The sequence below is a fragment of the Electrophorus electricus genome, chromosome 14 (assembly GCF_041902795.1).
Source record: "Electrophorus electricus isolate QZ-2024a chromosome 14, ASM4190279v1, whole genome shotgun sequence".
Lineage (NCBI taxonomy): Eukaryota > Metazoa > Chordata > Actinopteri > Gymnotiformes > Gymnotidae > Electrophorus > Electrophorus electricus.
In genome coordinates this window covers 12,654,217-12,670,825 of record NC_137510.1, presented here as the reverse complement: position 1 = coordinate 12,670,825, position 16,609 = coordinate 12,654,217, and the positions used below count along the sequence as shown (strand labels likewise).

General features: G+C 42.8%; 1 protein-coding gene across 16 annotated transcripts in view; it reads left to right on the top strand.

Moving 5' to 3' along the window:
* Nucleotides 1–16,609, top strand: part of ptprma (protein tyrosine phosphatase receptor type Ma) — a 163,575-nt gene that overhangs the window by 100,726 nt on the left and 46,240 nt on the right. For 8 of the 16 annotated variants that reach the window (XM_081696943.1, XM_081696945.1, XM_081696940.1 and 5 more), the window contains exons 11-14: nt 9–111; nt 11,299–11,575; nt 14,588–14,624; nt 16,140–16,214. In XM_081696943.1, the coding sequence (XP_081553069.1) occupies nt 9–111; nt 11,299–11,575; nt 14,588–14,624; nt 16,140–16,214 (492 nt within the window). The remainder of the gene's footprint in view (nt 1–8; nt 112–11,298; nt 11,576–14,587; nt 14,625–16,139; nt 16,215–16,609) is intronic. The other 8 variants (XM_081696947.1, XM_081696944.1, XM_027002055.3 and 5 more) reach the window with 1 other exon arrangement.

The following is a 16,609-nucleotide window of genomic DNA, read 5'->3' as shown; positions in this document are numbered from 1 at the left end:
GCTTACAGCCCCACACATGCCTGCTTATGACCAGGAGACCCCGCTAAATCAAACAGACAGCAGTGTCACTGTGCTGCTGAAGCCAGCCAAGAGCAGAGGTGCACCTGTCAGGTAGATCAGCTTCCACAACACACACACACACACACACACACACACACACACACACACACACACACACACACACACACACACACACACACGCGCACACACACACACACACACGCACACACACACTAATGCACACTCCTAAATACATACAGTCCTAGCATCTTTCTCTTATTAATGAATTTATTTCTCCACACTTATTCCCAAAATGTGTAGAGATTTATGCTTATTTGCCTCCTTAGTACAACCCACACCCCACACAGGTGCAGATGAAGGTTTGATGTGTGTAAAGCTTGAACATGTTTCTGACTTCAAATGTACAAATAATTTCAAATTATGCTGGGGATAGCACATGCTATTGTATAGCCATGTGCAAATTATGCAAATATGCATAACAACCTTAATTAAGTTCTATATTACTAAAATCCTGCTTTGTCAAATATTTACCACTGAGATAAGCTAATTTATTGTTTAACCTAGTCAATGTGTGTGGCAGTGGTGATAAGTTATAACTGGTTCTTAGTCAATTAAGATATATATTGTAATGAGGCTATGCAAATAATATTGTAAATAGCAGAAATGCAGCATAGAAAATACTACCTAAATATTACCTAATTGACAGAGAGATAATGATAGAAAGTGAGAGCAAGAGGGAGAAAATGTGGGAAGCAGAGAGTGAAAGAGAGAGCAAGACCATGGCCGAGATTTCTCCCAGCCTACTCAAGCCACCATTAGATGACAACAAGACTTCATAGGCCGGAGTTTGATGTATAAGTGTCAAGCCACCAGCCAAATAAGTGTCTCCATGGTCACGTGACACAGTCATTAAAGCTGATTAGCAGCACCTTCTGGAACACCAACCCTGTTACTGAGGTTATTAGAATGGGTGGCTAGTATCTTGAAAATCCTCATTATCAGATTTCATTGCATCAGCAAACTCATAGGTAGCCTCTAGCCTCTCAGGCCTAACTTTATAACAATCAAAGCCTTAGCACTAATTGATTCTAATTGCACACAGAAACATAAGCAGCGAGTTTTGATCTGTGGTCTTTTTGTGGTCTTTTTTATGATTATCATCTCATTGTTTTGTTTGTGCAATTGATCCCACTGAGAGGCACTTTTGCCTTTTGAAGATAAGAACAAAGCATCCCTCGTACTAAGAGTCTCATCACAGCCTCAGCACCCCACTCCCTCTGCCGCTGCCTCCCCCTCTCCCTCCCTCTGTCTCCCTCCCCTTCTCCCTCCCTCCGTCTCCCTCCCCCTCTCCCTCCCTCCGTCTCCCTCCCCTTCTCCCTCCCTCCGTCTCCCTCCCCCTCTCCCTCCCTCCGTCTCCCTCCCCTTCTCCCTCCCTCCGTCTCCCTCCCCCTCTCCCTCCCTCCGTCTCCCTCCCCTTCTCCCTCCCTCCGTCTCCCTCCCCTTCTCCCTCCCTCCGTCTCCCTCCCCCTCTCCCTCCCTCCGTCTCCCTCCCCTTCTCCCTCCCTCCGTCTCCCTCCCCCTCTCCCTCCCTCCGTCTCCCTCCCCTTCTCCCTCCCTCCGTCTCCCTCCCCTTCTCCCTCCCTCCGTCTCCCTCCCCCTCTCCCTCCCTCCGTCTCCCTCCCCCTCTCCCTCCCTCCGTCTCCCTCCCCCTCTCCCTCTCCCTTTCCCGTTCCCTCACAATGCCAGACGGGCCGAGCTGCAGATTATGGTCAAGCTCTTTACTCTCTTTTCACTACTTTTTCTCTTCGCTCTTTATTTGCCAGCATTTAAAATGTCATTTTTAAAGGAGGAACAGTTTGAGATTAAACTGCAGCCTGTCCCTGTTTTTCCCATAATTGTTGGCTGAAAGATAAATCAATAAGCCTTTCCTCTGCTACTGGCTGACTTTTATCTAATTTGCCTATTTGCCAGCACTAATGCCTTATCCTAACGTGTGTCTGTATGTTCCTGCCAATACAATATGCCTGTATGTTGTTTCTGCTGGATTTGCTATGTTGTGTGGTAGTGACAGCTGTGTTGTTGCCTAAGCCCCTCCCCCACTTTTCTCTTCATCTTTTATGTTGTCTGATCATGACAATGGTCCTTCCACTACTGTAGGAATGTTTAGCCTCTGTACTAACAGGCTTCTGTCCAAACGGCCCGAGACCTAACTTGGATTGCCTCTTGGATTCTTGTACTAATCTGAGGCTAATTATTTTGCATGCTGTTGTGCTGCATGAAGCCCGAACTTTGTGAAACTTACTTTTTCAGACTGCTTTCTAATGGAGACTGGCAGAATGCTTTTGAGGTGGCTACTTTGGATCAGAAAGGCACTTTGAACTGCATCATATGAATAAACCAAATGGTGTTTTTGCACCTTATGCTTTGTCATGAAGAATTGAAAGCAGTACATGGACCCTCTTATTACCTGAGGGTGTTTTAATGGCTGCAGACAGAAATGTGACAAAAGAAATGCTCAACCTGGTGGAATTTAGTGCCTCTTCCAGACAGCACAAGGTAGAGCCTGAGTCTATTTCGTACTTCTTCCAGCACCTATGACAAGCTGCGATACTTTCAGAAAAGTGAATATAACCCTTACACTCCTTCTAATATGTTTCAGTAGCTTAAAATTCACACATGCCATTTACCTCTGACAGGAGCAATACTATAAAAATGTACTAAAAGTCCATTTCCGTCCTTGCCTCTGCTGCCTTGAGGCACACATGCGACCTCTTCCATCTTAAATCAAAGGAGGTGCAATTGCTGCAGTCGTAATCTGACCTGTCACCTTGTCACCGGCTCCAGCGCTGTCATCCTAATTATCGTTAGCATGTCTTAATGAATCACAGGCCTTCTTAATTACCCCATAAGGCCAGCTTTTGTTTGCGGCTCGCGTGTGCCCCACTTCTGTTATTACACATCGTGGGGGGATTTGGCTCTGGGTGCATCAGCCTGCATGTAATCTATTCCAGACTGTTTGAATACCAAATGTGCCATCGCATTATGATGTCCACATTTACAGAACCAGGACGAGAACGGCAGAGTCATACAGTTAAGTGAGCAGGTGACTGGTAGAGAAACATGGGCAGATCTCCGTGGTTCATTTTAAAATCGGTAAGACGGTGCACCGTCAGAAACGTCATTGGCACTGCACCTGTCTAGGCACCCTATGAGGCAAAAGTGGCTAGGATAATATGTGAAAATACATAACAATGTAAGGCAGGACACCTATACTTGCAACTAAAATTAGACCACCATTGTGTCAAAACAAACACATACTTCATTGAGCTCCCCACGCCTGAGCTTAAGGAAGGAAATGACACTGTGTACAGAACAGGAATGGGAGAGGGAGAAAATGGAGAGGCAGTGGGAAAGGAAGGGGACACTGATGAACTGTCGGGTTCGGACATCTGCTGGAATGCTACTACACAAGCAACCCTAGTCCGAGAGGATGTGGGAACTAGGGATGCTTCAAAACCCAACATCTAGACTAATGCTGAAACAACTAGTAGCTCAGTGTTCCAACATCTGTTAGCAGGAACTACTGTCACAACTAGAGATTGACAAGGTACAACACCAAGGCTACAGCAAGGGAGGGCCAGGACAACAGGTCAGAGGGGAGATAATCATCATCATAATCATTCCCACATCCCAAAATTGGGAACCAAGCCCCAGTGAAAACATGCAGCAAGGTCAAAATCGGAACGGCTGACCCTGAGATTGAATATTATGGCTAAGATGGACACCAGTCATAGCAGACTTCCAAGAAAGGCTGCTGGAAGATTTGAATGCAGCACTATAGATGATCACCACTACTACCACCATCACTGAAACCAAACTGCTGATATACAACTGATAAATACCCAAAGGTGGTGGAAAATGACCAAGATAAGATCCTGTGGAACTTCCAGATACAGACAGCCAAAATGGTAATGGATAACCAACTGGACATCAATCCCAAGTGATATCAACATCAGAAACAAGGAACACAAAAAGGTCAGGAAATAGCAAGGGCTGAAAGAAGAACTAGAAAAGGTGTGTAAGGTGAAGGCAGCAGTGGTTCTGGTGCTAATCAGAGCATCTAAGGGCTGTGACCCCCAAACTAGGAGAGTGGCTGCAGCAGATCCCAGGAACAACATCCAAGGTATCTGTCCAGAAGTCCTGGGAACAGCTAATATACTATGCAGGACCCCCAAAATCCCATGTATCTGGTCTTGACACGAACTTGAAGGAAAATACTGCCCTGTGGGAGGGCGAATCGAATAGGGACTTTTTTATGTAATGAATATGTTATATATATGCACAATACATGTACAGAGAGAGTGTAAAAGCCTCATCTTCATCAGTATGCTGTATGTGTCACATTTATCCTCCATTTGGCAGCATGGATGAATTCACAGTCAGCTAGCTTAAAAAAAGCTGGTAGCTGTCACCATCCTAGCTCTTTTTCAGCCAGACATTGTGAATTGTCCCAATTACGTATCTCTTAAGTCAAAAGCCCAGTATTCATAAAAATGTGCCTTTTAACTCAGGTTCAGATAACAGTGTAGCTCAGTGATCATCTTAAAGGGAACCTTCATTTGAATTTCAGAAAGCAGATGTTTAACTCTGATACTGCACAGAGCATGCATTCATCATAGTGACTGAGCATGTGAGAAGATTTGCTCTCAATGCAAGTGCGTAGGAATGAAAACATTCCTGCCTTAATTGAACAACGGCATGTAGATGCTATATTTGTCAGCCTTTGTCAGGTCTCCATATGTGTGTCCCATTACACTTATGTGTGGAATTCACCCCAAGCTATTGCCAAATGATGAGTTTGGATGACTGGCCTGGCAGGACTATATACAAGTTATTACAATGGCCTCCACCATCTGGGGGGTGAAAGGTGTACTCATCCTACAATCTAAGGGGATTAGCGCTCAAGTCTGTCACTCATGTCATGCTGCACTCACGACTCCGCCTCTCCCACTGAGCTGTGTGCCATCACCAGCATGCACTCGCTGCGGAGAGAAAGGATTCGCCAAACTTCACACTAGCGCCACTTCCAACACTGAGTAAAGATCATCAACCAAAACCAATGCAAAGCACAGTAAGGTGAAATGGAGAGAGAGAGAGCGAGACAGCACATAAACCACAACCACCCCTTTCAGGCAACAATTAATCCATGTTTTTCATTTAGCTTTTTCAGAACATTTTTCTGAACAAAAAGCCATGTTTTCTACACTAAAGTAAAAAGAGTGTTTGCAGAGAAGAGCAAATGCCTAATGGTTCCTGACTTGATGAGGTGTATAGTGGGAGAAGGTAAGACAATTAGGGTGTCAATAATAGGCTTGTAACTCACAAAAATAGGATTTCTAAAAGAACATGGCAGTTTTACAGCTTTTAAAGAGCTGATATATCAGTGACACAGACATAGGAGAGTACTTGAAAATTATATTTCCTTTTTACTTCTTGTTAAACCCTGGATGAAAGAAGCTATGACAGTGTTTATGTGTATTGAACTGTGTGGGAGACCAGTGGGAGCAACTTAGAAGTACTCTTTATCCAAGTTTGATTTCCCTTGTCTTTCTTAAAGAACAAATGAAATTCTTCCATTCATTTTAAAACTTATGTAAAACTTACCTTTAACTTTGCTCATATATCGCTCTGAAATAATTCTACTTTTGAATGTTTTTCCTCCATTTTCAATCAGAGTGAATTCCAGAAAATATAAAAAAAGTAGACATGGTCATGTTTCCTGTCACAAGAAAGAGGCCTCCCAAGTTCCCTACCGAGGACATGTAAAGAAACCTCAGCAAATCTAAAGATTTAAGTGACATTTAATCTCAGCACTTCCCCTTCATTTGTGTTTCATAGCTTACTTTATGGGCAAGATTATAAATAAAGTCCCATAGCCATCAGAGATGGCTGGTCAGATCTGGCAACATAGCCCCACAGGCATCAGGCATATTTTAAATCAAGAGATTAGCAGTTTTCCAGAGGAGAGTGACTGAAGCACGGTGATATTCAGTGTAGAACAAACATAAATAATGGTTGGATAATTTAATTGTCAAATTGCTCCTCTGGCCAACTTCTAGTGATATAACTAGAATCTTCACATTTTATTTTTGGGCTATCTTCCTTTACCAGAATCACAAACCTAGGCATTACAAAGCAAACCACAAAACCGGTCTTGGACCAGTGGAAAGGGGTATTGTCTGCCAACACCAAATGGGTCAGGCTCATCTTCACCTTCTTGTCTTTCTCTTTGCTCAGAGTACATGAAAAATAAATCCTGGCCCAAGGTCTCAGCTCAGTCAATGCCAAGTGGAAAAGGCCTGTAATTGGAAAGTGGTCACATGACCTCACAGAGCTCCAAAAGATCTGGCAGCATATCATGAGGGGGCTTAATTGGTGTCTGTTGGGGTTGCTCTGTGTTCCACTGGAGCAAGAGTGCTCTTTTTAAGGCCCTAACCACTGAACTGAGCCCTTTCTGCTGTTGTACTTGGTACTTGTTATTGTTGGTGCCATTTTTATTATCGAGTTTGTTTTGTCTCTTGGGCTGATTGCCTCTCAAAACACTTGGGTCATATTTCTGTGTAGTATTGACTAGCACAATGCATGCTGGCCAGTTACCTCCTCGTTCCCATGGCTGGCCAGTATGCATTATGGTAGCCATTACACAGAAATGTGACCTGAGTTTTATGTTTTCATTAGAACAGTATGTGAAATGGATGACGGTGATTGGTGAATATGAGTGGTGTTGGGGATGAGTGAAATGGATGACGGTGATTGGTGAATATGAGTGGTGTTGGGGATGAGTGAAATGGATGAAGGTGAATATGAGTGGTGTTGGGGATGAGTGAAATGGATGAAGGTGAATATGAGTGGTAATGGGGGTGGACTACGAAGGCTGAAGCTCTCTGTTCTGGCCAGTGGAAAGCTAGCACCCCATGACCCCTCTGTTCCTCCCAAACCCTGTTCAAACTCTGCAAGCCAATTACTGGAGAAGGCAAAGCTGAGACTAATCAGAGGCTCTGGAAACAATATTTCCCTCGGTAGCTGCACAACCGCACTGCTAATGGCACAAGTACACTCCTCAAGAGTCTGCATCGATTGTTGTGGAAGGATTTCTTGAATACAAATCAGGTATTACTTTCCATATACAGTTAGAGAAGGATAAATTAGGATTAGTAACTTGATCTTGTTTTTGTCTTTTTTTTTTAAGTTCAACTATTGTATCTTAAATGACATGTCAAAGTTCCTCTGTAATGAGTAAAGGATGAACAATTCTTTTGACATAGTGTTGCAATATGAAATGCTTACCAGACCTTTATGTTGTAGTAAAGAACGCTCTCGTCCTGCTCTTGACAGGAAAATCTGTTAAAGAATCTCTTTGCTATGATGCTGTGCTATGAGATTATTTGAGTGTGTTGTTATATTAGCTTTGCTTAGGAAATGTTTTTCTAACAAAACAGACCTTCTGACCACTTTATTATTATAGAGTACTTTTCTGTAAATTAAATTTTCCTTTTATAGTGTTGTGTTATAGTGTTATAGTTTGTTGTATTTTACTTTTGTTTCCATGACAAACTGCTTTCATACATTTAGATGGCAACATTTAGAACACTATAACACTTCTAAAAATACCACAGCTTTGACCAGTGAACCACCAGGGCCTTGTTTATATTAAGTATAAACAAATTTTCAGTTACAGAAAGCTCCAAGCTTGTTTATTTAATTTGTTACCTCCAAACAAAAATGGAAACGAGATTAAATCATTAAGAAGTTTACACCTTGTTACAGTATTGTATTACCAGACTTAAATCTTAGCCCTTTTAGTCAATGTAAATCCTTCTCCCTTCTGTTTTTCACTCCATCACTCTGCATTTATTGTGAACGGTGCTGCATGGTGGAGCATCGTATACATTGTTTCATCTGTATGGAATTCATCTATATGGAATTCATCTATATGGAATTCACTCTCTATCATGTTTGCAATAAAATCTGACAAAGTGAGGTATTAAAAGGAGATTGGTCGAGTCCTGGAGCACGAAGGGGCCTACTCTGCAGGGCAGTGTGCTGTAAATCAGCACTGAGACCCACTCTTAAAGTAATGGTCGGCCTTTAAGGGGCTCCTAAATTCAAAGGAGAAGGCTCCTCTCCTCCTCTGCTCCTCTCCTGCTCTCTGCTCCTGCTCTTTCTCTCCACTGTAGGAGGAGACTTTTTCTGCACTGCACAGTTCCTGCCCTGCCCTTTGTTCTCCTCAATACAGAGCAGTAATTAACTTCATATTTCTCACCCTCCATTCTCGCTGTATTTAATATTTTATTACATCAGATTTTATCGCCAAATAGTGGGAATGCTGCCTTGTGGCGACGCGCCACCAAAAGGGCAACAGGAACGTGGCACTAGCAACTTCCTCTACAGTGATCCCTGGCTGGGGGAGAGTGTTCTCTCGCTTACATTCTCAGGCACTTTATGACTGATCTAATCTCCGGTGGATATGGAAAATTTAATTAGCAAATATGAATATGCCACGGTGCCATTCAGCAAGTGTGATATGCATTTGTAAGCACCAAAAACCCACTCAAGTCTGTGACTGAGAAGAGTTTCATCTCATGCTCCTTTCTTTGTAATAAATGAACAAGTATTAATTTTCAACATTACCTAACATCAATATATATTATACAATCTATATTAATCTAGGTTTATTTTTAATAAAAGATAATACTAAAAGATAATAGCATTTATAAAGCCAGCTTGATTTCAATAAACAGGGCTTTGCTTTTAGGTAATGTAACCCCATTACTGCAAATAGAATGTGGGTTACTTGTGAATGTTCACATGGCTTCAGGGTCCTTCTTAAGCTTAGTCTCTATTAAACCCATAAGGTGTGACAAAGATGTCCAGGGACATAAGAACAAAACAGATGCTCTAAATGCAGCAACCTGGTCTAAAAACACAGTTAGGGCACAACAGACTTTAGGCTATGTGGAGTTTTTTTGCCCCATTATGTAGTGGTGTCTTTCCCTGAGCTGTTGGTAGTGGGATTTGACACAGGATTTATCAGATCAGTTAATCCTTTTACAATTATAGGGAATATGAGCAAATTGTTCAAACCAGGAAATTATTAATCCTATTAACCTTTATGATCTTATTCATGCATGACAGTCAAATTAAGGATAATGAGACTGATGAAGCTTAGGATAGCCCTTAATTGCATATTCTTAAAGGAAAGGACAAACTTTTAAAAATGTTATTCTTGTCACGGGTGTAGAACCTCCCAGATAATGAAAGGAAACAAACACAAGTCTCCAACTGAACAACTGAATGAACGTATCGAAATGATACAGAACATAAAAGTGCACTAACAACAGCGAAAGAAGCTAACATAACTGTAATGGCCAACAATAGTCAAACAAGCAAAAATGCATAAGGAACAACATAAAGATAAGACCCAGGTGGTGTGGCCAACGTGGCAGACACATACCACCTGGCATAGGTGTGCCGTATAATCAAAACAAAGCCATTGAACACAGTATCAAAACATAAACAAAAGCAACATGCTGAGCCACCACTGTCAGACAAATGCTACCCGGGAACATTATCACAATTCTTTTTTATTTTATTTGGTGGGGATATTGAGGAACTATTATAGGATAATGAACAGTGCCTAGAATGGTTAGGAAATGATTTTTCATTGTGCTTTTATTTTGTATGATACGCTGTTTGTCATGCTTTATGTAAAAGTGATTAAGCCTATATGTTGTCAAATGCATTGTATATTGCGCTTAGTTTGTTAATTCATTTTTCCTCCTATTTAACTTACCAACTTAATAAACAACAATACTAAACCCTTTAGGTGAATTCACTCTAACCACACTATGCTTTCCTGTGCAATAGTAACATGAAAAAGGGAAAAAAAAGTTCTGATAAATTGCAACTACATTAAAACAATTTAGAAAATCTCAATTACTTTATTACTTTATTCCTGTTATTTAGTTCTGCTGTAGTGCTCATCTGATTTTTTAATAAAGACCTGTGGGAAGAACCCTTCAGTTGTTTGAAATGTTAAAGAGTAATGAAGTGGTGGTCTAGTCCCTTTCAGGGTTCATTTGTCTTTCACCCGGGCTTGAGGTGGGGAGCTGGTCTTAATCAGGGCTCCAGCTCCAGCCAGGTTCTCTTCACCTCTGATTTTCTGTTTTCTGCCAATAAAGAGACACCCAGTCCAGCATGCCTACAAATTCGCCTCCATTCCATTTATCTCTGTGTCTCATTGCCAGCCAATATCCTCTCAGCTGCATTGGGGAAGACAAGACTTTCAGGCTCAGACTCGTTTGATCCACTGGTTGAATTAAAAACAAACCTCGTGTTCTTCTAACCTATTATACAGCCAACACATCAGCCATGCCAAGCCCCTAGCCTTCCACTGATCCTGTTTTGTCACCCAGAACAGAGACATGTTGATCTTTTATTCCAGTCCTGTCCATAATTTTAACTTCCTCTGGATGGGAAGGCATAATTTTTCTATTCCGTCATTATTTTGGTCGTACATGGAGCTGTGACACTCATTCTCTTCCGTGTCAAAGTGCAGCACTCTAATATTGGAAAACAGGGAGGTCAAACACGGCCTCATACCAGAGCCTTTCATTTCATGTTATTGGGAATGGGATCTTGGCCCTGTGATATCTCCACTCTAAATGAGGTACTAGAGTGATTCATACTGTGCTGGGTCTTTACAAGCCTTAGATTTCTGGCTTTAGCCCGTTAATAAAAGCTTCTTAAGCCAAAACGGGAGAAGACTCTTGGCCAACACCAATGCATTCCTCCCAGCAGCACATAGCATATTACCTGGCCCTACATGTTGAATGTATTCAAAGGGCCACTAGCGCTTGTGCTATTTGGTACATGATACTTGTTAGCTTACACTGCATGTTCACATAAAACATTTCACTATGTGGAGTTGTTTGTTGTATTTGTAGTAAGTAGCAATAACTTTAAATTGACCTCAAAGTTTGAAATATACAGTGTACAACGTTATATAAGTCTATAAACGTATTTGAATGGAATTTTAAAAAAGGCTATATAATTTATGGGGACACTTAAAAAGAACATTTAACTCTGCTTTGCCCCATCCTAAAATCTGATGGACAGGTATTCTGCATTTCCTAGCACATTCTGATGTTTAGTGGGTAGTAGCCCCAGGCTAAGCCTAACCCACCGCCTGTGCTGTTCGCCCCTGTGTTCCTGCAGCGTCTACCAGGTGGTGGTGGAGGAGGAGAGGCCGCGGCGGCTGCAGCGGGCTGCCGAGATCCTGCGCTGCTACCCCATCCCCATCCACTTCCAGAACGCCACGGTGCTGAGCTCCGCCTACTACTACTTCACCGCCGAGTTCCCAGCCTCACGCATCCAGAGCTCCGTGCCCTTCACCGTGGGAGACAACAAGACGTACAGTGGCTACTGGAACTCCCCACTGCTGCCCCACAAGAGCTACAGCATCTACTACCAGGCTGTCAGCAAGGCCAACGGGGTGAGTCCCAAGATGTCCATCTCTGCCCCTCTCCCACACTACTAGCCATGCCAACATACATATGCGGTGTTACGTATCTTTTAGCTTCATGATTAAAAGGGGTAAATGATTTCTTTTTTAAAAAGAAGCAAAAAAAAAGACTGGTTTGCAAAAAAGATGAAAAAATGTCTCAACTAATATATTGTTCAAATCTCATAACTATGACAAATCCAAGTGTCTAATTAGCAACTGCTGGTGCGAGCATATTTTAAATGTCAACAGTCCTGTATTGTACTGTACCTTTCAGAGACTCTCCAAGAGAAAATTTAATTATTCGCTGACACACTTACAGAAAATACCTACTGCTTCAAGAGAAGACAAATTCCGCTCCCCTGGTGTGCTGTAGACTCACATCCCTATAACATACACTTTGAACGACTATGACGCAACCAATTAATTACAGTGATAATGTTTCTTCAGCACGAGTGTGGACTGAATTTGAATATCTTCAGCTATTTTGTGTTGTTTTAATGTAATCAAATTGTTGGAAACAGTGTTTTATGAAGCCTACTTTTTCAGTATACCATGTAGGAACAGGATCTACATAATAAAAGAAATCACAAAGCTTTGTCAGTGTATTGACCCCATAGAAGGTGAGATTCACAGAGCTCACGCCTTCTCCACCACTGCCCCAAACAGGTGCTCTCTCCTTCACTGTGGAAATGCCCTTGCTTCTCTGGGGAATCAGTTCATCCCTTAGTATCCAGTCGAGGCTAATTTGTAATATATCACAGGCCCACCAGAGCACACTTCTATCAAGCCCTTTTCCATCAGCCCAGCGATATGCTTGATTTAAGAATATTGAATTTGCAGCCATTAAAAGGGAATTTTCCACATGCAGTACAGTGGAGGCAGTAGCAGCAGATCAGAATTGACTGGCAGTGAGAGGGAGTGCTCTCCCAGCCAGACACTCAGAGGTACGCTACAAGGCAGCTATTCACAGATGCATTATTAACACTCCAGTCTAATTGGAAATTAGAATTATCAGCCATCTCACTTTTTTATATGCAAATTGACCCTAATGAAAAGCCAATCCTTTATTTCAGTGCCAGCGAAAGGGAGAGACGCTCGGCCCATTAGATAATTCACCGCCTCTAATTGAAGGCGCTCGGCCTGCAGGGTGTAAGCATGTGCGTGTGTGTGTGTGTGTGTGTGTTCATTTGTGTGTGTGTGACTGCGTCTGTGCGTGTGTGAAAGAAGAAATACTGCCACTGTATAGCTGCTAACAGTAACATGTACTCCCCTTAATGGCAACAGTCAGAGGAGTGCGTATTTTGGCACTGTGAGTTAGTTTTTAATAGGATGCAGTGGGAGCTCATACCATCAAAAGACTTGACTGTATGTGCGAGTGTCTGCACGTTTGTGTGTGCATCCGTGCACACACACCTGCACGGCTCTATATATGCACGTGCATATATGTGTGCATGTATGTCTGTGTGTTAATATTGGTACACCCCTGACAGAAAGAAGGCAGCTGCATTCAAATTACTGCCATGGTCTCAGGCCCATGCCTGCAGTATACAGGCCATGTAGCAGCTACCCCAAAATACTACCATCCTGACCTGTGTCTGACTGGTTCTTTTACTGAAGAAAGCATGTGCTGAGAAGTTGGAGCTAACCACTGCTTGGGTGGCGTTCTGAACTCTATCCCTCAGCACCTACAGACGTCTAACATTGGTCCAAAAAAGGAAGCGCTCCATACAGCTGGTACTCACTCTCGTGTTGCCTGATTGAGTGGCTTGCTTCCTGCATCCTTCCACACCTTTTCTGGTAACTGCCAGCTAAGCCGGTTCGGTGCAGTGCTGCGAAGCCTGTTGAACCTATTGTTTGTGATTGGCCGTCATGAGCTACAGTTTGCGCACACATCTCCCCACCCCCCCACCCCCCCAGCCTAAAAAATTCACAGCCCATCAGCTGAATTTACCCTCTCTTCAATCATGCAGTGGGCCTCACAAGAGCAGTTTGCTGTAATGAACCTGCTGGGATTAAGGGGGCTCTGCCCTCGCTCACCCCATCATGAATATTCATGTCTCCGGTTTCCCTTTGTTTGTTGCTCATTTATCAGACGACAGATGTGTGCTTCAAACCCCTCCTCTGCTCTGTCATCTCCCTCAACACGTTTCTTGTTCTGTCTTGCTCTCAGAAGCTGAGGGACAGACTGAGCAGATCTGCTGAATATTGTAATCTGATGTATACTATAGCGAAGATGTTCCTCTCCTGTTTCCTAATGGCTGTATTCCACTGAGCTGCAACCACTGCTGAATTGTGAATTCGTTTTTCTCATTCAGTTCATCTCAGCTGTGACATCAGACACAAGTAACTGTAGGTCCATGGCTATCGGAGTCTGTCTCTAAGTTTAATTGAGGACTTTAGGAGATGTAGTTTGTGTGATTGCTGTTGCTTTAGTACTGTCATTTCTGGCCTTGGTTTCAGCGTGGGTGCCATGGTAAAAAATTAATGAATGAATGAACGAATTGCCATCAAAGTAACACCAGTGAACCTTGCTAACCTCTGCTACATGGCAAAGCTGAGTCAGAATGTTTGCAGTGGGAGTGTACTGAACGCTGATCAAATGGGAGTTGAAAGGAAACCACACACACACACACACACCCACAGCTCTCACATTACTGGCAGGTTAACAACCAGAGAGGCTCCAGTTCAGGGAAAACTTTCTCTGTCTACCTCTTCTCTCTCTCTCTCTCTCTCTCTCTCTCTCTCTCTCTCTCTCTCTCTCTCTCTCTCTCTCTCTCTCTCTGGTCCATTTTATGGCCTCACCAGCAAATTGTAAGAGAAGTAGATGGTACCCTCCTTAACAGCCATGACAGCTAATGTGTTGCCATTTCTTGTGACAGTAGATAATGTTTTTTTCTTCTGTTTCTCTTCTTCACTCTCTTCGTTTTCACATTCTATGTTTCGCTCTGTCACTCTGTCCCTCTCTCTCTCACTCTCTCTCTCCCTGTCTCTCTCTCACAGGAGACCAAAATCGATTGTGTCCGTGTGGCAACTAAAGGTAGGAATAGCTGACAGTAATCTTGTGTGGAGATTGAAACATGTTCCAAAACCTGATGCATGTAAATGACAGTTCATGCCTCAATAGCTAACTCCTAACAGCACTGCAGTAAACCCTCTATGTACAGTCACTGCTGAAATAACTTTTTCAGGGTTCTGAAGTATGGAATTCAAATATAAAATATAAATACTAATCCTTTCTATGTTGATGGAAAATAGGTTTTCACACAGACATTCAAAAACTCACAAGCACACCGCACACCGGACACTGTAGGTCTCATATTCTTGTCTCATATTCAACCAATCAATGCTAAAGATGTCAATGCACATTTGAGAAAATGTCTAAATCATGCCAAATCCTTTGAGAACCATTGTGTGCACTTAGAACACCACTGTAAGCCAGCAGTCCATCCACCCTCATTAGTGGCCCAGATGTGATGATGGTACTGGTTCCAATACCCAGTGTTCACTGCTGGGGAAAGATGGACCTATAGCTCAGTTTATCTTACTACTATTCCACTGTGTCTGGACTTGTAAAGAACTTCCATATTAATATTCAAAGGACACAAATTTGTGACATAAGTTCAATTTCATCTGTGGATTTAATAATGTAGCTGTCCTGTAGAACAGATTATAATGCATGTTTTATTTACTGCGTCTTACTTTTTGCTGAAGCGGAGTAAATGGGAGCATTAGAGCGTTAGAGTGTTCGGCTAGCTCTAAAGACTCGCTCCCCACAACATATTGCTGGGCCAGCATTTCATGACACTGTCGGGAAACACAGTAGCGCACGACAGATGGAACACAGCCCCACTGAAGGCCCAGCGCTGTTTGATTCCAGGACGCTGAGCTGTCTGCCAGTGGCGTGTTCCTGACCTCCCGTGCACCATTAACGCACACGGGGGGCACTTAGCAAGCCACGGGCTCGTCACGCCACTAGCCCGCACACCGTTTGGAATTTAATTGAGCACAGATGGTAGATAATCTATTTTCCTTACTACATGCCATCTTTCTAATGGTGCCAAGGCTGTGCAATGCAAATGAGCAACATTTTTTTTTTGCTTCGTTTTTCAACACCCAAGTCCCAGACAGCAAAATACATCTACAATAATGTCTTCTTTCTTCCCCAGCAGAGGACGGATGAGAATGGTCTTCTCTTTGTGAATGCAAATGTATTGGATTAGCCTACCCAGATGTGGTTTGTTTTAGTCTAGGACTAGTCTGCAAATTTGCTTGCCACATCTTCACAGTGGTATTAGTGCAATAAATGCATTGTCAGTAACAAAATTGAGAAAAAAAAAAAAACACACACATGCAAAACTTTTTCATATATGGCCAACAGTTGTTAATTTAATACCTACTAAATGTAATGTGCTTGTCTGTCTTCCTGTCTGCATAGCAGTGTGACTAAAGCCCTTTCTCTGTCAAGCCTCCAGCTTCAGCCTGGCCTTCTTTCTCTGTCTGTCTCTCTCTCCTGTGTGCATGCTGGCCTGGACCTCTTCCTCTCTTGCCTTAGCTGCCATTATCGTGACCCAGCTCACCACGCCATACATACGCATCGCCCCAGCCGCAGGCGACAACCAGCTAACAGGTCAGACCTCCCTCTGCATGGTAGCTCGTCTCCGCTTATCATGTGTGGGGAACTAAACCAGGCATCTTTATGAAGCATGTTATGTGTGTGTGTGTCCTGTTTAATTTTGTGTAATCTAGAATTTCTATTGTATGTTAAGTCTATTCTCACATTCTGACATGGGTGTAGTGTCTGTTACTTGTTTTCTGCATGAAGTTGATTCTTAGTGGCTGCTGCTAGCCACACAGTGGAATATTGTCATTGTCTGGGGTGTTGCCTGCTAATGTGACACCAGGGTTTGAGCCACCCTATTTATTTTATATTCATCTAATGGAGAAGGTCAGTTCTTATTGGATTAGCTTTGGCACTCCTTTCTGCACACATAATACCATTTTCTGCCTAAAAATAAGAAAGCC